Source organism: Ranitomeya imitator, chromosome 9 (genome assembly GCF_032444005.1).
Source record: "Ranitomeya imitator isolate aRanImi1 chromosome 9, aRanImi1.pri, whole genome shotgun sequence".
Lineage (NCBI taxonomy): Eukaryota > Metazoa > Chordata > Amphibia > Anura > Dendrobatidae > Ranitomeya > Ranitomeya imitator.
The window spans coordinates 7,538,129-7,560,417 of NC_091290.1; the positions used below are offsets into that span (position 1 = coordinate 7,538,129).

A 22,289-nucleotide genomic window follows, 5' to 3' on the forward strand; every position below is an offset into this window, starting at 1 on the left:
CTCCGGTTTCCTCCTTCTCCCCGGTCTCCTCCTGTCACACCGGCTCCGGTCTCCTCCTTCTCCCCGGTCTCCTCCTGTCACACCGGCTCCGGTCTCCTCCTTCTCCCCGGTCTCCTCCTGTCACACCGGCCCGGGTCTCCTCCTTCTCTTCGGTCTCCTCCTTCTCTCACACCGGCCCCGGTCTCCTCCTTCTCCCCGGTCTCCTCCTTCTCCCCGGTCTCCTCCTGTCACACCGGCTCCGGTCTCCGTTCTTCTCCAGCTCCAGGCCCCTCCTCTCTACACTCTCACCGTTGCCTGGAGACGCGGGTCACGTGCTCCCCCTGCACTTCCGGCCTGTAGAGAAGGTTTCTCCTTGACGTTACGACCCGGCTTCCGTGACGTATCCAAGATGGCGGACGTGGGCAGTCAGCTGCTGCTGGGCTCCGGCCTCACCGTCCTGTCCCACCCGCTGATGTACGTGAAGATGCTGGTGCAGGTGAGTGCGGAGCCCGGGGAGCCGAGGCCGGAGCGTCACCTGTGGGGGCGGGGAGGTCAGAAATGGTGGAGAAGGGGATGTCACATGGTGGCCGGTACTGGAGGCAGCTGTCACCTCCTCCCTGTGCCCGGTGTACTGGAGCCCTGTGCCCGGTGTACTGGAGCCCTGTGCCCGGTGTACTGGAGCCCTGTGCCCGGTGTACTGGAGCCCCGTGCCCGGTGTACTGGAGCCCTGTGCCTGGGAGCCGTCGCCCCGTGCCCGGTGTATTGCAGCACTGTGCCTGGGAGCCATGGCCACATTTTGTCTTTTCTTTTATTCCTTGTTTCTGATATTTGTATTTTTATTATATTTTATTTACATTCGGTTTAAAGTAGGAAGAAAAAGGAAAATGAAAGAGGAAGCGCCAGATATAAAGGGAGGAGGAGGAGGAGGTGTGCGGACTGCGGTCACTCACATTTCTGGGGGCTTTGGGTATTTCTGCCGCATGTCATCTTGTTCGTCGCTGTGTATATTTCTGCGTTCTGATACAGGTGTATATATGGTCTGGCTCAGTCTCTCTATGAATGACATTGTGACACGCTCTCGCCGTGCTGGTTCCCCCTGTCGTGTTACCCCCTGACGTTTGCTACTTGCGATCCTCACCCCTCTTTGGAGTGTACGACCATTTCCGTCTCTACGTTTCCGCGCCTGCGCTGTAGACCGTGTTTCTCCAGATCTCCCACACATATGGTGACGCTTCCAATGTTGATGTTTCTTCGATATTTCTTCCATACCTGACAACTGATGGTCGACCCCTGAGGAAGGTGCGGTGGCGACACGTGCGGGGGCCACTTCCATCAGACGTTTCTGCCCCTTCTCTGCTCCTGTGTCTCTGGCATATCACTTGCAGGTTATGTTTTGTATTTCCGTCCTATACAACAAGCGTTTGGATATTTCACTTTTCGTTTCTTGATTTATTCTTTGCCTATCTTCAGTGGATTGGCGTAAGGAAGCAGCGTCACGGCATCACTCACATTTACGTGGGATTTGGGTATTTCTGCTCTCGTGGTGTTTGCTGCATATAATAATATTGTGCATTCTGGTACCTGTGTATGTTTATATATTATGTTTCAAGCTAAAAAAAATATATATTTTCTATATATTTAATTCATATTTTTTTCGTTCACGCATACTTGTCACGCTTGCACTTTATATTTTTTTATTTTATTACTTTTAGACTTATTTGTGAGGTTGTTATATTTTTTTTCGACGTCCGGTTATCAGTCGTTGTCTGGTTCAGTCTCTGTGGTCCATGCGGCACCAATCTTTTTCTTGTGGTTTTTTTGTTACATAACTTTACTGTCAACTTTCTATTTTCATACGACTATTGTGAAGCGCAGGTGCGGTGGATGCTTCCGGCAAACTTTCCATCTGCATTGTTTGCACAAACCTCTGCATTAATTAGAGAAGGGCCTGGTTACCTTTCTTGATAGAATATTCCCGGTTATGGTCACTGATTATGTGATGGATCCAGGAATCTCGTCTGATCGCCATCTGTGGAGTCGGGGAGGAATGTTTCCCTCATTGTGGGGCTATTGGGGGGTTTTGCCTTCCTGTGGATTAACATGTTACGCTTTATGTTGTACTCAATGGGCTTATATCTTCATTCAACTTTAAAATGATGAAAGTTATTTGCATATATCAAGGACTTTACCTGCCTCCACTGCACTCCTGATGAAGCCTCCTTTCTCGTGGCGAAACGTGTGAGGCTTTCTCCCACCCGTCTCGTCCTCGGCTTACTGCTCCTTCCTATACCTATTGTCCTGTAGTCACTTCACATCTCTTGTGCTTATTGCCCCATTACGGGGTTTATTATTACGATTGTGTTTTGTGGCTTATGAGCTCTGATATGTTATTATACTTCCTATATTATTTGTTATATTGAGGTTTTCTTCCTACAGGACCAGATTCTTGTTTATTGCTCGATGCTTGGTTTGGATCTTGCACTTACAGGTCCTATGGGTCAATACTTTATTTAGTTTTAAGGGTTACTCTGCTAGCCAGACGGCTGTGTAAATCGGACCACAGTGCACGGACTGGCCGCGGGTCCCGACCCGAGCGTGTCTGTCTCCATGGTGACGTGTAGTTCTGCACTGGAGCTCTATACTCGAAACGGTGCATTTTAAATCAATGTTTTTGCCAACTCTGGCTGCAGAATATGTAGTAAGGTCACAAAACCCAGTGACGGTCCTGTTGTAGGGTTTAGCCCGCACCTCTCACTTCCACATCGGGGGACTAGGGGGCGCCGCTGAGGTCGCTGACTGCTACTACTGTAGGGCCTCTGCTGCATACAGAGCGGTGTGTATAGGGCTCAGGGCCGTGTGTATAGGAGCTGGGTGTGGGCCGTGCACAGATCTGCGCTCCTGGGGTGCGGTGCTGGGGTCGGTGCCAGTGAACGCATGAAGCTGGCACGTCCGGCTCCTCCGCCGGAGATTGCTGCAGATCAGGTCTTCGTGGCGTCACGCAGCCAACAAGCTAATGATTATCTCCTGTGTGATAGTCCATAGTGCGGTCAGGGGTGAAGTCCCCGTCTGCCGTTTACCTGCCTCCCATCTCACCTTTACCATAGACTTCTGTGGTGATTGTAAAGGTGCATAGCACGCGGCAGCTCCATGTGCCCCACCCGAGTACGGAAGACCAGAGGAGCCACGTTCAGGGGAAGTAATGGTGGTGATGGCATGTCTGCAGGAGTCACCATAAATGCCTGATGCAGGACCCTGTCTCTAGAACGGGGGTCTGCCATTCTTATTCCACTAAATATGACACAAGAATGAATGGGGAGGTGGGCAAACATGCATGGTGGTCTCCTTTAGCCGTGAAAGAGTGTTGCAGACAGGTTTACATCCATCCCTCTGGAGCAGCTCCTGGGCCGTGCATGTAATCTCATCCTGTGCATCATGGGCCGTGCATCTAATCTCATCCTGTGTCATGGGTCGCTGGGCCGTGCATCTAATCCCATCATGTGTGTCATGGACCGCTGGGCCGTGCATCTAATCCCATCATGTGTGTCATGGACCGCTGGGCCGTGCATCTAATCTCATCCTGTGCATCATGGGCCGTGCATCTAATCTCATCCTGTCATGGGTCGCTGGGCCGTGCATCTAATCCCATCATGTGTGTCATGGACCGCTGGGCCGTGCATCTAATCCCATCATGTAGCGGTGCTCCAGGTGCGCAGAACGTCTGTGGAGAAAATCTAATCTACCCGAAGACTTCATCCATTATAAGTTCATGCTAAAGACATACAATTCTGCCCTTCACCTCTCCAAATAAACCTATTTCAACACCCTCATCACCTCCCTGTCCAATAACCCTAAACGTCTCTTTGACACGTTCCAGTCCCTACTCAACCCAAGAGAGCAGGCCCCAACCACGGATCTCCGTGCTGACGATCTGGCCAATTACTTCAAAGAAAAAATTGACCACATTCGACAGGAAATCATCTCCCAATCTCTTCATACCATGCACTGTCCTCCCTCCCCCACTGCATCTAGTTCACTCTCTGACTTTGAAGCAGTTACAGAAGAAGAAGTAAGCAGGCTCCTTGCATCTTCTCGCCCGACCACTTGCACCAGTGACCCCATTCCGTCACATCTCCTCCAGTCCCTTTCCCCGGCTATCACCTCTCACCTAACAAAAATATTCAACCTTTCCCTCACTTCCGGTATTTTTCCCTCCTCATTTAAGCATGCCATCATACATCCATTACTTAAAAAACCATCCCTCGATCAAAACTGTGCCGCTAATTATAGACCTGTCTCTAATCTTCCCTTCATCTCTAAACTCCTCGAACGCCTGGTCCACTCCCGTCTTACCCGCTATCTCTCAGATAACTCTCTTCTCGACCCTCTTCAATCTGGCTTCCGCTCTTTACACTCTACTGAAACTGCCCTCATTAAAGTCTCTAATGACCTACTAACAGCTAAATCTAATGGTCACTACTCCATGCTAATTCTCTTGGATCTCTCTGCAGCATTCGACACTGTGGATCATCAGCTCCTCCTCACTATGCTCCGCTCCATCGGCCTCAAGGACACCGTTCTCTCCTGGTTCTCCTCCTATCTCTCTGACCGATCCTTCACTGTATGTTTTGCTGGTTCCTCCTCCTCTCACCTTCCCCTTACTGTTGGGGTTCCTCAAGGATCAGTCCTAGGCCTCCTCCTCTTCTCTTTGTATACTGCCCCTATTGGACAAACAATCAGTAGATTTGGTTTCCAGTACCATCTCTATGCTGACGACACCCAATTATACACTTCTTCTCCTGATATCACACCGACCTTTTTAGAAAACACCAGTGATTGTCTTACCGCTGTCTCTAACATCATGTCCTCCCTCTATCTGAAACTAAACCTGTCAAAAACTGAACTCCTCGTGTTCTCTCCCTCTACTAACCTACCTTTGCCTGACATTGCCATCTCCGTGTGCGGTTCCACCATTACTCCAAAGCAACATGCCCGCTGCCTTGGGGTCATCCTTGATTCTGACCTTTCATTCACCCCCCACATTCGATCACTGGCTCGCTCTTCTTACCTGCATCTCAAAAACATTTCTAGAATTCGCCCTTTTCTTAATTTCGACTCTGCAAAAACTCTGACTGTTTCACTTATTCATTCTCGTCTGGACTATTGTAACTCTCTACTAATCGGCCTCCCTCTTGCAAAACTCTCCCCGCTCCAATGTCCTGAATGCTGCAGCCAGGATCATATTCCTCACCAACCGTTACACCGATGCCTCTACCTTGTGCCAGTCATTACACTGGTTACCCATCCACTCAAGAATCCAGTACAAAACTACTACCCTCATCCACAAAGCACTCCATGGCTCAGCACCACCCTACATCTCCTCCCTGGTATCAGTCTACCACCCTACCCGTGCCCTCCGCTCCACTAATGACCTCAGGTTAGCATCCTCAATAATCAGAACCTCCCACTCCCGTCTCCAAGACTTTACACGTGCTGCGCTGATTCTTTGGAATGCACTACCTAGGTTAATACGATTAATCCCCAATCCCCACAGTTTTAAGCGTACCCTAAAAACTCATTTGTTCAGACTGGCCTACCGCCTCAATGCATTAACCTAACGATCCCTGTGTGGCCTATTTATAATAAAAAAAAAAAAAAAGGTTCCTCGCATCATGTTCTCATTCACTTTATGCAGTTATTAGCCCTCTGTGTCTGTACTGCTACATACTTAGGCAGGTAACTGGTTCATGCAGCTTTACATGAACACCCGAGCCTTACACTATGGCCGGTCCGAATAACTAAAGCAATTGTTACCATCCACCTCTCGTGTCTCCCCTTTTCCCCATAGTTTGTAGCTTGCGAGCAGCAGGGCCCTCATTCCTCCTGGTATCTGTTTTGAACTGTATTTCTGTTATGCTGTAATGTCTATTGTCTGTACAAGTCCCCTCTATAATTTGTAAAGCGCTGCAGAATATGTTGGCGCTATATAAATAAAATTATTATTATTATTATTATCATGTGTCATGGGTCGCTGGGCCGTGCATCTAATCCCATCATGTGCGTCATGGTCTGTGAGCCGTACATCTAATCCCATCCTGTGTGTCATGGTCTGTGAGCCGTGCATCTAATCCCATCATGTGCGTCATGGTCTGTGGGCTGTGCATCTAATCCCATCATGTGCGTCATGGTCTGTGGGCCGTGCACCTAATCCCATCATGTGCGTCATGGTCTGTGAGCCGTGCATCTAATCCCATCATGTGCGTCATGGTCTGTGGGCCGTGCATCTAATCCCATCATGTGCGTCATGGTCTGTGGGCCGTACATCTAATCCCATCATGTGCGTCATGGTCTGTGGGCCGTGCATCTAATCCCATCATGTGCGTCATGGTCTGTGGGCCGTACATCTAATCCCATCATGTGCGTCATGGTCTGTGGGCCGTACATCTAATCCCATCATGTGCGTCATGGGTTGCTGGGCCATGCATCTAATCCCATCATGTGCGTCATGGTCTGTGGGCCGTGCATCTAATCCCATCCTGTGCGTCATGGGTCGCTGGGCCGTGCATCTAATCCCATCCTGTGTGTCATGGTCTGTGGGCCGTGCATCTAATCCCATCATGTGCGTCATGGTCTGTGGGCCGTACATCTAATCCCATCATATGCGTCATGGTCTGGGGGCTGTGCATCTAATCCCATCATGTGCGTCATGGTCTGTGGGCCGTGCATCTAATCCCATCATGTGCGTCATGGTCTGTGGGCCGTGCATCTAATCCCATCCTGTGCGTCATGGGTCGCTGGGCCGTGCATCTAATCCCATCATGTGTGTCATGGTCTGTGGGCCATGCATCTAATCCCATCATGTGCGTCATGGTCTGTGGGCCGTGCATCTAATCCCATCATGTGCGTCATGGTCTGTGGGCCGTGCATCTAATCCCATCCTGTGCGTCATGGGTCGCTGGGCCGTGCATCTAATCCCATCATGTGTGTCGTGGTCTGTGGGCCGTGCATCTAATCCCATCCTGTGTGTCGTGGTCCGCTGGGCCGTGCATCTAATCCCATCATGTGTCATACACTGTGTATCTAATCCCCCAGCGTGTGGTACGGCGAGCAGCACCAAGTAACAGAATGGGCCGCTGGCGTCCTGAGTCCACATCTCTGTATTTCCCGATGGAAATTTCAGCAGCTGCTCCCCCTAGTGTTTATATGTGGAAAATATCAAAACTTGTTATTTTTTGTATTTTATACTATTAAGATTATATATATTTTAAAAGATAAAACATTAGTACATTTATTTAATTGTTGAGAATTTTTTTTTTTTCTGTCCCCTTCCCTTTTTCGTAAAATGATGGTGTTCCCGCAGGCGGCCGGATCTCATATCCACAGTGCCGAGCGCCCCACATCGTTCCTCGTTTCGCCCTTGGCCCCCTTCTTCCGCCATCTCTTGTTCCTGCTCTTGGCCGGGCCGAGCTCCGGGGGGTTCTGGATCCTCTGTGATATGGCCGTCAGGTTGGGGTGAAGCTCGGGGCAGACGTCGTGGGGGCCGACGCACATGTCCTTCTTGTTATAGAAGAAGTGTCTCCTCTTCGGCTTCGCTGTGGTCAGACATTCTGCAAACTGCTTGTCGCACTCGCACGCCATCCGGCCGCACAGCGTGGAGGAACGGCATTGTGTGCGCGCCGGGCCGCACGAGAACTGGTAGAGCTGCCACTTCACCTTCCCGTGGCAGCGCAGGTCAAGCCTGGAATAGCGGTAACAGCAGTCGTGGCGGAGGCAGCACCGGTCCACGTCATCCACCGCGGCCCCTGCCCCTCCTGTGCCGCAGTAACAGCCGTACAGGTTAATGCCCAGCAGGGGCACCTTCAGCCGCTCTCTGTAGCACCACAGGGTCACCACTAGATCCAGCACGCCGCGTCTCTGACGAGCCGGAGCGCCGCTGCAGGACGTCCAGTGCTGGAGGTAACACACGCAGACCAAGAGGAGCAGCAGCAGCTTGGACATGTCGGGTCAGGCCGGAGGCTTCTGCGGAGACACAGCCGTTATTCTACTTAGTCTCATTCTCTTGTTGTGTTTTTATTTCTGTATTTTGTAACAAAAAAATAAAATTGCGAAACATGAAACGTCCACGAGATAGAATTACAGATCAGTGTATAATAACTGGGACCCCGGAGGGAAACTACGGGGGAGAACTATAGGTGCTGGAACTTCCTTTCTCTCTTCACCTAGCATGCAGTGCTCCAACCATGCTATGCCGGATCCAAAGGTCCACTTATACCTATATTCTGTGTGACAGACTGGAGAGGAAAAGATGGGGGACAGAGACCCGTCCCCCCCTTCCCCCGCACACACAGTCTGCAGAGGGGGACAGAGACCCGTCCCCCCCCCTTCCCCCGCACACACAGTCTGCAGAGGGGGACAGAGACCCGTCCCCCCCCCTTCCCCCGCACACACAGTCTGCAGAGGGGGACAGAGACCCGTCCCCCCCCCTTCCCCCGCACACACAGTCTGCAGAGGGGGACAGAGACCCGTCCCCCCCTTCCCCCGCACACACAGTCTGCAGAGGGGGACAGAGACCCGTCCCCCCCCTTCCCCCGCACACACAGTCTGCAGAGGGGGACAGAGACCCGTCCCCCCCTTCCCCCGCACACAGTCTGCAGAGGGGGACAGAGACCCGTCCCCCCCTTCCCCCGCACACACAGTCTGCAGAGGGGGACAGAGACCCGTCCCCCCCCCTTCCCCCGCACACACAGTCTGCAGAGGGGGACAGAGACCCGTCCCCCCCTTCCCCCGCACACACAGTCTGCAGAGGGGGACAGAGACCCGTCCCCCCCCTTCCCCCGCACACACAGTCTGCAGAGGGGGACAGAGACCCGTCCCCCCCCTTCCCCCGCACACACAGCCTGCAGAGGGGGACAGAGACTCGTCCCCCCCCTTCCCCCGCACACACAGTCTGCAGAGGGGGACAGAGACCCGTCCCCCCCCTTCCCCCGCACACACAGTCTGCAGAGGGGGACAGAGACCCGTCCCCCCCCTTCCCCCGCACACACAGCCTGCAGAGGGGGACAGAGACCCGTCCCCCCCTTCCCCCGCACACACAGTCTGCAGAGGGGGACAGAGACCCGTCCCCCCCTTCCCCCGCACACACAGTCTGCAGAGGGGGACAGAGACCCGTCCCCCCCTTCCCCCGCACACACAGTCTGCAGAGGGGGACAGAGACCCGTCCCCCCCTTCCCCCGCACACACAGTCTGCAGAGGGGGACAGAGACCCGTCCCCCCCTTCCCCCGCGCACACAGTCTGCAGAGGGGGACAGAGACCCGTCCCCCCCCCCTTCCCCCGCACACACAGTCTGCAGAGGGGGACAGAGACCCGTCCCCCCCTTCCCCCGCACACACAGTCTGTAGAGGGGGACAGAGACCCGCCGCACACTACCTGTAATCCATCTGTCTAGAAGGGGGGCCGGCACCTTGACTTTAGAGGAGTCCGTCAGCCCATGGAATACAAGCGTACGACCCGTGCACACAGTAACGTGTATTTCTGCTGTCCCGTCCCTCGCTGCTCGTCTGTCCATACACCCTCCTTATAACACCGTATAATAGCTCCGCACCTGTGTGTCACTGCTCGTCTGTCCATACACCCTCCATATAACACCGTATAATAGCTCCGCACCTGTGTCGCTGCTCGTCTGTCCATACACCCTCCTTATAACACCGTATAATAGCTCCGCACCTGTGTCGCTGCTCGTCTGTCCATACACCCTCCTTATAACACCGTATAATAGCTCCGCACCTGTGTCACTGTTCGTCTGTCCATACACCCTCCTTATAACACCGTATAATAGCTCCACACCTGCGTGTCACTGCTCGTCTGTCCATACACCCTCCTTATAACACCGTATAATAGCTCCGCAACTGTGTGTCACTGCTCGTCTGTCCATACACCCTCCTTATAACACCGTATAATAGCTCCACACCTGCGTGTCACTGCTCGTCTGTCCATACACCCTCCTTATAACACCGTATAATAGCTCCGCACCTGTGTGTCACTGCTCGTCTGTCCATACACCCTCCATATAACACCGTATAATAGCTCCGCACCTGCGTGTCACTGTTCGTCTGTCCATACACCCTCCTTATAACACCGTATAATAGCTCCGCACCTGTGTGTCACTGCTCGTCTGTCCATACACCCTCCTTATAACACCGTATAATAGCTCCGCACCTGCGTGTCACTGTTCGTCTGTCCATACACCCTCCTTATAACACCGTATAATAGCTCCGCACCTGTGTCGCTGCTTGTCTGTCCATACACCCTCCTTATAACACCGTATAATAGCTCCGCACCTGCGTGTCACTGCTCGTCTGTCCATACACCCTCCTTATAACACCGTATAATAGCTCCGCACCTGTGTCGCTGTTCGTCTGTCCATACACCCTCCTTATAACACCGTATAATAGCTCCGCACCTGTGTCGCTGCTCGTCTGTCCATACACCCTCCTTATAACACCGTATAATAGCTCCGCACCTGCGTGTCACTGCTCGTCTGTCCATACACCCTCCTTATAACACCGTATAATAGCTCCGCACCTGCGTGTCACTGTTCGTCTGTCCATACACCCTCCTTATAACACCGTATAATAGCTCCGCACCTGTGTCGCTGCTCGTCTGTCCATACATCCTCCTTATAACACCGTATAATAAATAGCTCCGCACCTGCGTGTTGCTCTCGGGCGACGCTCTCGCTCGGCTCTGCTGCTGTCACCCTCTGCCCCTTTATATATCCCATGTGCTGGGGTCGGGCGCAGCGTCCTTAACCCTTGCATCACCGTACCCGTTGTGCGGGGGGCACAGCCGTGGTGTCCGGCCACCATTCTGTCTGCGGTGACCCCTCACTCGTTCCCCGTCTGCAGGGTTTCGGGGGCTGCTTCTTGTGGAACACTGCGGCCCCTTCCATGAACGGGTTACTCTGGAGCTCGCGGTCTCGTAGCGCTCAGGACTAAATATATCACATCTGGGTTTTTTCCACCCATCAATTATCTTCCTTTGGCCGTGGTTCATGGACAGTTGGGTTTGGAGACCTCAGAAGTGAATCCTCGGAGTCTTGGAGTCTCACTTTGTGCTCCGTTCGCTCCTGGGTCACAGATGTGTAAGGAGCAGCGTGCACGGCCTCACCTTTGCTCCTCCATGGCACACGCACGCATGTGTCTGCGCTGTGATCGCCATTGTGTTGGGATTTCCATCGTTTGTGGTTTTCTTCAGATTCAGACTTTTCTGCTTTTGCTTTGTAGGTGGGACACGAGCCAATGCCACCAACGTTGGGCCGAAACCTCTTTGGGCGTCAGGTGTACCAACTGCCAGGATTCTTCGCCTACGGTGAGCGCACACTGTGTTCCCGGCGGCGCTCACCCCATGTACAGCGTCATCTAACGATCGGCCGGTGTCATATTGGGGGTTTATTACGACGGCGTTCTGCCCGCCGTCTGTGCATAGACCCTCAAGCATTGCCGGATGGAAGCTGAGCTCAGGGGATAGATATCAGGCTGCGGTTTGTACCAGCAGAACTGTGAATGCCGCTCTGGAGGACGTTACCTACTTTCTGCCTGTGGAGTCTGTTCTGCTTTTCACCCGCAGATGCTCAGTAATCTGTTCTTTTATGTATTTGCAGCAAAACACATCATTAAAATTGATGGAAAGCGAGGACTCTTCAAGGGCCTGACCCCCCGACTGTGCGCCGGAGCGGTGGGCACGGTGGTGCACAGCAGAGTATTGCAGGTAACTGGTTTTATCATTGGCAATGGGTCAGACTGGTGACGTCAACGCTTCTGGACACTGGATAGCGTAGATGCACTGATGAGGAATATGGTGTCACTCTATAATCGATGCTGCATTGCGCCAATCAAAACGGACAGATGGGCGCCAGGCAAAGAAGTGCAACCATGCCCAACAATGGGGCACTGCGGGCGCGACTGAGGGGAGCAGGAGGTCACCCCTCTCTTGCTAAAGCCACCGATGTCTACTGGATGGCCTCTGTTTGAATGCCGCCTCCCCCGCCCTTTTAAGAGGGGTCCCCTGGATGTGGCCTCGCCTTTTTTTTTGGGAGAGGGTCCCCTGGATGTGGCCTCACTTTTTTTGGGAGGGGGTCCCCTGGATGTGGTCTCACCTTTTTTTGGGAGGGGGTCCCCTGGATGTGGCCTCACCTTTTTTTGGGAGGGGGTCCCCTGGATGTGGCTTCACCTTTTTTTTGGGGAGAGGGTCCCCTGGTTGTGGCTTCACCTTTTTTGGGAGGGGGTCCCCTGGATGTGGCTTTACCTTTTTTTTGGGGAGAGGGTCCCCTGGTTGTGGCTTCACCTTTTTTGGGAGAGGGTCCCGTGGTTGTGGCTTCACCTTTTTTGGGAGGGGGTCCCCTGGATGTGGCCTCACCTTTTTTGGTGGGAGGGAGTCCCCTGGATGTGGCCTCACCTTTTTTTGGGGAGGAGGTCCCCTGGATGTGGCGTCACCTTTTTTTGAGGAGGAGGTCCCCTGGATGTGGCCTCACTACCCTCCACCCCTTTTGGAAGGAGCCCCCTGGAAGACCCTCTCCCCACCCTTATGGGAGGGGTCCCCTTGTTCGCCCTCCCCCTTTTGGCAGGGGTCCCCTTGATGTGGCCTCACCTTTTTTGGGAGGGGCCCCTGGACATGGCCAACCTTCCCCCACCCCCTTTTGGGAGGAGCCCCCTCCCCACCCTTATGGGAGGGCTCCCCTTGTTACGGGACTTCCCCCTTATAGGAGAGGTCCCTTAAAGTGCCCCCACCCTTGGAATCAGGTTCTCTTTATTAAAGGGGTCCTCTTTATAGGAGGGGTTCGCCAGCGCTTTGAAAACTTCCTAAATCTTTCCTCTGAGTGACAGCTGTTGTACCAGGAGGTCTGTGAAGCCGTGTCCTGGGCCGGGGGAGATGTCAGAGGGTCTTCAATACTCCGAGCCTGGGACCCTTGTGATCGTGGCTCATGGTGGATCATAACTTGTCCTCCGTGGTAATGTTATGACCGTGAGCAATAACTTGAGTCTTTTAGGGTTTTCCAGCCGCATAGACGCGAGTGTCTCATTAATAACAGGGGCCGGAGCAAACCCAAAATATATCTGGCTCCAAAAAAAAAAAGTTTTGCCTTTTTTTTTTTTTCTCTGGTTTTGTTTCCTCGACCAATTAATGGATTTTCTTTTTCCCTCCCTCAGTGCTATCAGCATCAGAATCAGATGGAGGTAAGATTTATACTTTCCCCAAGGCGTTTGTATGTGGGGTTTAATTAAAGGGATTGACCTCGCCATTCAGGGCCCTCGTCTGCCAACGCAGAGGGCAGGCCGCCTCTCTGGAGGGCTCGTCCGTACATTGGGCGTCCATGTATTTCGGCACAGAACACGCACTTAGCACCAAGTCTCTTCCCCGGATATCGGGGTCCAGTCAGCGGGACCCTCTGACAGCAGCTTGTCATCAGGGGACACTCTTTATTTGAAGCCATTATTAATGTTCCAGCATTTTTGGGCTGATGAATATTTATAAAGACATTTTACATCTTTATTCGTCATCTAGGATGAAGCGAGTAAAGAAAAAGAAAACCCGTCCCTGGATTACGTTATTAAAGAGGTAAGCGCCCCGTTCTCCTCCTAGCTGCCGCATTGCCAGGAGAGCGTGCGATGTCACATGATTTCTGTGTTGTAGACCACCCAGGAGATGGTGGCCCGCTCTGCTGCTACGGTCATCACTCACCCCTTCCACGGTAAGTCGCACTTATGGATCGTACCCACTAACCCCGTCACCGGGTCTTCAGTGTGGATCTTCGCATTTCCCCCATGCAATATGGGAGATCATATTCATTACCTGCTGCCTCCGACTGACCGTCGCCTATTTCTGATTCTCTTTATTTGCAGTGATAACGCTACGGTGTATGGTGCAGTTCATTGGAAGAGAGACCAAATATGAGTACGTGTCGTCCATAGTGCCACAAATCACATCCATCCTCCATGTCCGCCGGCAGAGTTACCCTGTGTAATATATAGACATGCGATGACTTTGGCGCATCTCCACACATTTGTGTAGTTTACACCACCTATTAGTGAGCGCTTAATGTTGGCGCGCAGCATTACATATATAGGCCAGAAGTGTGTGAAATGCGCAGCATAAAGTCGTCTTGTGTGCTCGGATTAGTAAACCTTTCCGGTGGCTGTATCTGTGTAAACCTCGCCTGTCACTGTATCTGTGTAAACTTCACCTGTGACTATCTGTGTAAACCTCGCCTGTCACTGTATCTGTGTAAACTTCACCTGTGACTATCTGTGTAAACCTCGCCTGTGACTATATCTGTGTAAACCTCGCCTGTGACTGTATCTGTGTAAACTTCACCTGTGACTATCTGTGTAAACCTCGCCTGTGACTGTATCTGTGTAAACTTCACCTGTGACTATCTGTGTAAACCTCGCCTGTGACTGTATCTGTGTAAACTTCACCTGTGACTATCTGTGTAAACCTCGCCTGTGTCTGTGTAAACTTCACCTGTGGTTGTATCTGTGTAAACCTAGCCTGTGACTGTATCTGTGTAAACTTCACCTGTGACTATATCTGTGTAAACCTCGCCTGTGACTGTATCTGTGTAAACCTCGCCTGTGACTATCTGTGTAAACCTCGCCTGTGACTGTATCTGTGTAAACTTCACCTGTGACTGTATCTGTGTAAACTTCACCTGTGACTATCTGTGTAAACCTCGCCTGTGACTGTATCTGTGTAAACTTCACCTGTGACTATCTGTGTAAACCTCGCCTGTGTCTGTGTAAACTTCACCTGTGGTTGTATCTGTGTAAACCTAGCCTGTGACTGTATCTGTGTAAACTTCACCTGTGACTATCTGTGTAAACCTCGCCTGTGTCTGTGTAAACTTCACCTGTGACTATATCTGTGTAAACCTCGCCTGTGACTGTATCTGTGTAAACCTCGCCTGTGACTATCTGTGTAAACCTCGCCTGTGACTGTATCTGTGTAAACTTCACCTGTGACTATCTGTGTAAACCTCACCTGTGACTGTATCTGTGTAAACTTCACCTGTTACTATATCTGTGTAAACCTCGCCTGTGACTATATCTGTGTAAACCTCGCCTGTGACTATATCTGTGTAAACCTCACCTGTGACTGTATCTGTGTAAACTTCACCTGTGACTATCTGTGTAAACCTCACCTGTGTCTGTGTAAACTTCAGCTGTGGTTGTATCTGTGTAAACCTCGCCTGTGAATGTATCTGTGTAAACCTCGCCTGTGACTGTATCTGTGTAAACCTCGCCTGTGACTGTATCTGTGTAAACTTCACCTGTGACTATCTGTGTAACCTCGCCTGTGTCTGTGTAAACTTCACCTGTGGTTGTATCTGTGTAAACCTTGTCTGTGACTGTATCTGTGTAAACCTCGCCTGTGACTATATCTGTGTAAACCTCGCCTGTGACTATATCTGTGTAAACCTCGCCTGTGACTATATCTGTGTAAACCTCGCCTGTGACTATATCTGTGTAAACCTCACCTGTGACTGTATCTGTGTAAACCTCGCCTGTGTCTGTGTAAACTTCAGCTGTGGTTGTATCTGTGTAAACCTCGCCTGTGAATGTATCTGTGTAAACCTCGCCTGTGACTGTATCTGTGTAAACCTTGCCTGTGTCTGTGTAAACTTCACCTGTGGTTGTATCTGTGTAAACCTCGTCTGTGACTGTATCTGTGTAAACCTCGCCTGTGACTGTATCTGTGTAAACCTCGCCTGTGACTGTATCTGTGTAAACCTCGCCTGCGACTTTCTGTGTAATCCTGGATTGTCTGACACGGGCTTCTGCTCTTTTTCAGCGGGGTGTTTGGCTCCATTGTGACGATATACAGAGAAGAAGGAGTTTTGGGATTTTTTGCGTAAGTTCTTCTCTCATCGTGTCCGTGTATGTTGTCCACCACCACCGGCCGGGATTGTGTGTACCAACAAGTAGAATGCAAAATTCAGGATACTTAAGCTCTGCCGTCGGTACATTCATGATAAGAAAATAATGGTGGCCTCATTAACAGAAAAGGGAAGTTTATCGGCACAACCAGCCAGGGTGCAGTAAAATTAATTCTTTATTGGAAAAAAAATGATTAAAAATATAAAAATGAAAATCTCCCGACCTGACGCATGTGAGCGGGAGCTTCGATCTACCCGCGCACTATAGTACCAGAAACGCGGCAGGTCCTGAGGATTTTATTTTTATGTTGTTACTCAGTTTTTTCTAATAATTTGGCTCCATCCTGGACGGTTGTGCCGTGAACTTCCCTTTTCTGCTCTCGCGCCTGTGATCACCAGTGGGTGCGGCGCCCTCTCCTGGCTGATATTCATCCCTCTCCCTCCTCTTCCTCCTAATGGCGGCGGGCACACCGGCCGGGTACGTCTAGCTGCTCAGTGGTAGAGGAGATGTCTGTACTTTCAGGGACGCTGCTTCTGGTTGTGGTCTTGTGAAAGCCCACCCTGTCTAGGGTCCGACTCCAGGACTGCTGATACTTAAGGTGTCGTAGATGGAAGCCCGGACTGGCGAGGGCGGCGCAGTGATTTGCCCGGGCTTTGCAGCAGGGAATTATTATCCACAGACTTCCGCAGCCCCGTGGAAATCTTTTTGCCATTTTCACCCAAAGTTTTCAAACCCTGATATTGTTGGCTATTTTCCCCGCCGTTGTACTCATGTCAGGCGCAGACTTCCTGCCACTGGGAGATTTGGGAATTGCACTATAAGCAGTTTCCTTGGAACATCAGATCCCTGCTGCCGAGGGGTGGAGGGAGAACGTCAGAAGAAGTAGTGCTGATGGAGGCAGTCAGCATGCCTGTGCGATGGTTGGTGAGGGGCCGCGCTCAGACAGCACCGATACTAAACGTCTTCTCTTCCTTCCAGGGGTCTGATGCCCCGGCTACTCGGGGATGTGCTGTCCCTATGGATCTGCAACATGGTGGCCTTCCTGATCAACAAGTACACCCTGGAGAATCAGGTAATGTAATATCCCCTCCACAAGGCCCAGCGGGCGCTAAGATTTCTGCAGCCGTGTAGTATTTTATATTGCATTGCCTGTATGAGCCGGGCTGCACACGGACGGTGCATGTAGGGAGCTCACGCCATGCACGGTGGGCGCCGGCGGTATCCATGCAGCCTAGATGGGGCCGTTTTATCGAGTTTGGTATAATTGTGTGATGACTAATGTTCATTTGTTCTTTTTTCTAGGCGGTGGGTGAGATGAAAAGCTACTCTCAGGCTGTGACCGGGGTGAGTGTAGTGCTGGTGTGCACCACGAGGCGGAGCTCTTCGTCTTGAGATCTCGCTATCGCGGAGCTTTATAGTGACGGCGTATTACCGATCTTCACCGCTACGGTTCCATATATATATGATAAGGCGCCGTGTGGAGCGCTTTATATCCTGAGCTTATACATCGCTAAGGCCGTGTGGAGCGCTATATATCCTGAGCTTATACATCGCTAAGGCCGTGTGGAGCGATATACAGTGGGTACGGAAAGTATTCAGACCCCTTTAAATTTTTCACTCTTTGTTTCATTGCAGCCATTTGGTAAATTCAAAAAAGTTCATTATTTTCTCATTAATGTGCACTCTGCACCCCATCTTGACTGAAAAAAAAAACAAATGTAGAATTTGTTTTTGCAAATTTAATAAAAAAGAAAAACTGACATCACATGGTCATACATCTTCAGCCCCTTTGCTCAGACTCTCATATGTAAGTCACATGCTGTCCATTTCTTTGTGATCCTCCTTGAGATGGTTCTTCTCCTTCATTGGAGTCAGCTGTGTGTAATTACACTGATAGGACTTGATTTGGAGCGGCGCTCACCTGTCTATATAAGACCTCACAGCTCACAGTGCATGTCAGACCAAATGAGAATCATGAGGCCAAAGGAACTGGCCAAGGAGCTCAGAGACAGAATTGTGGCACAGATCTGGCCAAGGGTACAACAGAATTTCTGCAGGACTCAAGGTTCCTAAGAGCACAGTGGCCTCCATAATCCTTACATGGAAAAAGATTGGGAGCAGCAGAAGTCTTCCTAGACCTGGCCGTCCAGCCAAACGGAGCAATCGTGGGAGAAGAGCCTTGGTGAGAGGTAAAGAAGAACCTCAAGATCACTGTGGCTGAGCTCCAGAGGTGCAGTAGGGAGAAAGTTCCACAAAGTCACCTATCACTGCAGCCTCCACCAGTCAGACCTTTATGGCAGAGCGGCCCGACGGAAGCCTCTCCTCAGTGCAAGACATATGGAAGCCGCATAGAGTTTACTAAAAACACATGAAGGACTCCCAGACTATGAGAAATAAGATTCTCTGGTCTTTTCTTTTCAATGTTCTTTTTATTGATTTAAACAGGTTTAAACGTACAATAACAGTGTAACAAGATATAACAGGGCAAAGGCCTTGAGTCATACTATACAGACAGGTGGTTAATCTTAAATCGTGTATATATAGACTTGAGAGTGGTTAATAATAACGATGGGGAATTACATTCCAGACAGCAACCTCTCAGTGATCAATGTTATCGTAATTCAAAAATTTTGTTAGAAAACATATGGTCTGTCGTTAAGACATTGGTTATAACTTGTCCTAGATGCAGACAAGGAGTATTCCTAAAAGAATACCTAACAATAGAAAAGTAGAGATGACCGGAAAAGGGGGGGTTAGCGGGTGAAAAGAGAAGAAGGTGGTATAGATTAGGAAGGAAAGGGGGGGGACACTCCACATCAATCTCGGATGGTCCTCAATTTGAGTCTTCAGATTCTATATATCGGTGAGCTCTATATAGGGTCCATGGACGCCACTGTTCTGTAAATTTTGCCCGTGAGTGGTGAACTGAAGCAACTAGTTCGGCCATGCGATATAGTTGATCTATTTTCGCTAATAACTGGGAATGTGAGGGTACGTTCGGTGAGTTCCAGTATAACAGAATCAGTAGTTTAGCAGCAGCTATGATATTGCTGATGAGAGTGGATAAGCAGGTATACTCGGACCCTGTAGGGAGATTTAATAGAGCAGTTTCGGGTGTCAGCTTCAGTGTTTTCGTCGTAACTTCCTGAATGGTCTTCTCCACTGATGACCAAAAGATTTTTATCATTGGACATGACCACCATAGATGCATGTAGTCTCCGGTCCCTCTCCCACATCTACAGCACGTGGTTGGGGTATCTGCCCTCCAGGTCCTAATTTGTGTCTGCGATATATACCATCTTGAGATTATTTTGTAGGAGTTTTCCTGAGTTTTCACACGTCTTGTAGGACCATGTGAATGTTTATAAATGTGTTGCACTTGAGCCGTGGAAAGCAGATAGCCCAGATCCTTTTCCCATTTTGTTATGTAAGCTCTTTTTAAACATAGGTTTTCGGTTAAGAGTGAGTGGTATATTGTGGAGAGTATTTTTGAAGGTCTAGATGTTCTAATGCATAAGGTTTCAAAAGGAGTAAGATTTTGCGTGGAGTCTGGGTTATAACGCAGTTGTCTCAGTGAATTTTTGAGAGAGGAGTATTGTATAAAGTTGAGATTTGCTAGGCCTGGAAGCTTTCTGATTTCCGTTAGTGGGAGGAGTACACCGTCCAACATTAATCTATCTATAGGTATATCAAATCCCTGTTGTCCGAGAACATCTCTTTTGGTTGTTATGAGTGTGTGTGGTAAGACGTCTGCAAGTGAAAGTAGTGGGGATGAAGGAGGAAGAAGAATGTTGTAAGTTTTTGGCCCAGATTCTAATAAGTGATTGGGTAAGCGGGTTACAGGACTTAGGTGGCGGCTGCGCCTTAGTATAAGACAGTAGAAGTGGTCTAAGGGGTAGAGGAGAGAGTCTCCCCTCCACCACCAGCCACTGTTTGTTCCGAGTGTCTCGGATTAAGTCAACTGCTCGCGATAATACTGCGGCATAATAATATTTTCTTATGTCTGGAGCACCCATGCCACCATCGGGTCTGGATAGCGTTAATGTGCGGTAACTAATTCGCGGTTTAATATTTTTCCACATATATTGGAGAAATAAAGAGTTTATTTTAGCTAGATAGGAGTCTGGGATGTGTATAGGGAGCATTTGAAATAAATAAATAAATTTAGGTAGTATTATACTTTTAAGGAGATTTTTCCTCCCTGTCCATGAGAAGTATTGGTCTCTCCAGGATTTAATAGTAGATTTCACCCTATCGAGTAAAGGGTAGAAGTTAAGCGCAACTAATTTTTTATGGTTCCTGCATATTTTAATTCCGAGGTACGTAATGAATTGTTTAGGCCATGAGTAGGGATACAGCTCCTTTAGTTTAGCCAGAGTATGTGAGGGGACATTGAGGTCTAGCGCTTCCGATTTTGATAAGTTTACTTTGAAATTAGTAAGGGAGCTATATTCCTCCAAGACCCTCGTCAGGGCAGGGAGACTTCTGAGCGGTCTCGTCATCAGTATAAGAAGGTCATCGGCAAAGGCAGCCGTTTTGTATTGAGTGTTACCTATTTTGATACCTTCAATTTCTGTGTTCTGCTGTATGGCTCTCAGTAAGGGTTCCATCGAGAGCACAAAAAGAATCGGCGACAGGGGGCAGCCTTGACGGGTGCCATTTTTAATTGTGAATGCATCAGTCAATGAACCATTAATTCTAATTCGGGCCCTGGGGTTTCTATACATTTCCATTATTGATGCAATTAGTTGTTGTGGAAAACCAAAACCAACCAGGGTCTCTTCTAGGTAGATCCAGTCCACCCTATCAAAGGCTTTCTCTGCATCGGTCCCAAGTAAAACTAGGGGTATTTTTCTTTTCTTAGCATAGTGCATCAGGTTCAGTATCTTATAAGCGTTGTCCTTTCCCTCTCTGCCCGCAACAAAGCCTGTCTGATTTGTTGTGATCAATTCTGGCAAGAACCTAGCCACCCTTCGTGCTATCATACTAGCGAATAATTTCAGGTCTACATTTAACAACGAGATTGGCCTGTAGCTGCTGCGCTGTTCTTGATCTTTGCCCCCTTTGTGTATTGGTGAAATTTTAGCTTCTAACGTTTGTGTAGGGAAGTGATCGCCCTTTAATATTGAATTGCACATGTTTAAGAGGCGCGGGAGGAGCACGAGAGGGAAGGACTTGTAATATATTGTTGATAGTCCATCAGGACCAGGGGCTTTCCCTGTGGGGGACCCCGACAGGGTGGACTGGAGTTCCTCCATCTGAAATGGTTTAACCCTGCTGTTCTGTTCGGTCTGGGGAGACCTATTTTGAACTTTGGTATTTTTTGGGGTGTTCAAGATGCGGTTCTGAAACTTGTGGTTGATTGACTTAAATGAGGATGGGTCGGTCGGCCACGGGTTTCAGAGCCGCATCTTGAATATTTTAAAGAATATTGAAGTTCAAGGTCGGTCATTTTTGACCAACAGAACGGCAGGGTTAATCAAAAGGTGTTTTTGAGGGGCTGTCAGCTGGGGTAAATTCAGACGCGTTAGGAAAGTCTTAATATTGTATTTCCGTTCGGATTTGTCGGGATTGGACTCTTTTGGGCGTAGATTGTAGAGATGTTTATAATAATTTAGGAATTCTGACTCTATTTGCTTATAATTTTGAGTACTATGGCCACTTGGGGTTTTGATAGAATGTATATAGGTAAACGCTTGCCGTTGTCTGAGCTTTGATAGCGTGAATTTTGTTGCTTTGTCACCATGCACGAACATTTTGGTTCGCCACGAAGTGTACCATTTCATTGATTTTAAATTTAAAATTTCCTTCAGGCGCTGTCTTTTTTTTTGTTAATTCCTTCAATAGTTGTTGTTCTGTCTGTTTTTTGTGTCGGGTTTCTAGATCATAAATCTCTTCATATAAGGTGTTTAACTCCTGTTGCCTCTGTTTATTGAGATGCGAGGAGATTGAGATTAGTTCTCCTCTAATTACAGATTTATGGGCTTCCCATAGCATCGAGGCGGAAATCTCTCCAGTATCGTTTTGTTCAAAGTATTGAATAAGTTTTTTTTCAATGCGAGTTTTGATATCCGAAGAATTCAGAATGGATTCATTAAGTTGCCATGATCTGTTAATAGAGTAAGGTTTGGTTAGTGTTGTTTGAAACAGCACTATGGAGTGATCTGAGTGAACATTAGGGACTATGTTGGCTTTTAATGCGTTTGGTAGTAGCTGTCTAGGCGTAAAAATGTAATCAAGTTGATGGTATGATTTGTGGGGATGAGAGTAGTAAGTGTAATCAAGATCCGACGGGTGCAGATACCTCCAGACATCAATTATCTGCATTGACCCAAGTTTTGCTTTTATCCTAATTAAATCTTTTGTGGAAAGCGTGCTCT

At 49.5% G+C, this 22,289-nt stretch overlaps 2 protein-coding genes across 8 annotated transcripts in view; one reads left to right on the forward strand and one right to left on the reverse strand.

The window, feature by feature from the left end:
* The first annotated feature begins 277 nt into the window (after positions 1-277).
* The window catches only part of MTCH2 (mitochondrial carrier 2), a 33,017-nt gene continuing 11,005 nt past the window's right edge, over positions 278-22,289 (forward strand). Inside the window, exons 1-10 of the mRNA XM_069739845.1 lie at positions 278-475; positions 11,260-11,344; positions 11,637-11,743; positions 13,183-13,209; positions 13,538-13,591; positions 13,667-13,724; positions 13,876-13,927; positions 15,824-15,883; positions 16,888-16,981; positions 17,212-17,253. Of these exons, the coding sequence (XP_069595946.1) occupies positions 389-475; positions 11,260-11,344; positions 11,637-11,743; positions 13,183-13,209; positions 13,538-13,591; positions 13,667-13,724; positions 13,876-13,927; positions 15,824-15,883; positions 16,888-16,981; positions 17,212-17,253 (666 nt within the window). The 5' untranslated portion in view covers positions 278-388. The remainder of the gene's footprint in view (positions 476-11,259; positions 11,345-11,636; positions 11,744-13,182; positions 13,210-13,537; positions 13,592-13,666; positions 13,725-13,875; positions 13,928-15,823; positions 15,884-16,887; positions 16,982-17,211; positions 17,254-22,289) is intronic.
* Positions 7,228-10,883, reverse strand: LOC138649428 (phospholipase A2, minor isoenzyme-like). Of its 7 annotated transcripts, none has more exons than XM_069739856.1 (2): positions 10,803-10,883; positions 7,228-7,995 (listed from the first exon to the last, which is right to left on the reverse strand). In XM_069739856.1, exon 2 carries the CDS (start codon positions 7,972-7,974, stop codon positions 7,348-7,350), a length of 627 nt encoding a protein of 208 aa, XP_069595957.1. In that variant the 5' UTR covers positions 7,975-7,995; positions 10,803-10,883; the 3' UTR covers positions 7,228-7,347. The 7 variants fall into 7 exon arrangements, with proteins under 7 accessions (XP_069595957.1, XP_069595959.1, XP_069595960.1 ...); XM_069739858.1 differs by lacking the exon at positions 10,803-10,883 and adding an exon at positions 9,641-9,665; XM_069739859.1 differs by lacking the exon at positions 10,803-10,883 and adding an exon at positions 9,579-9,603.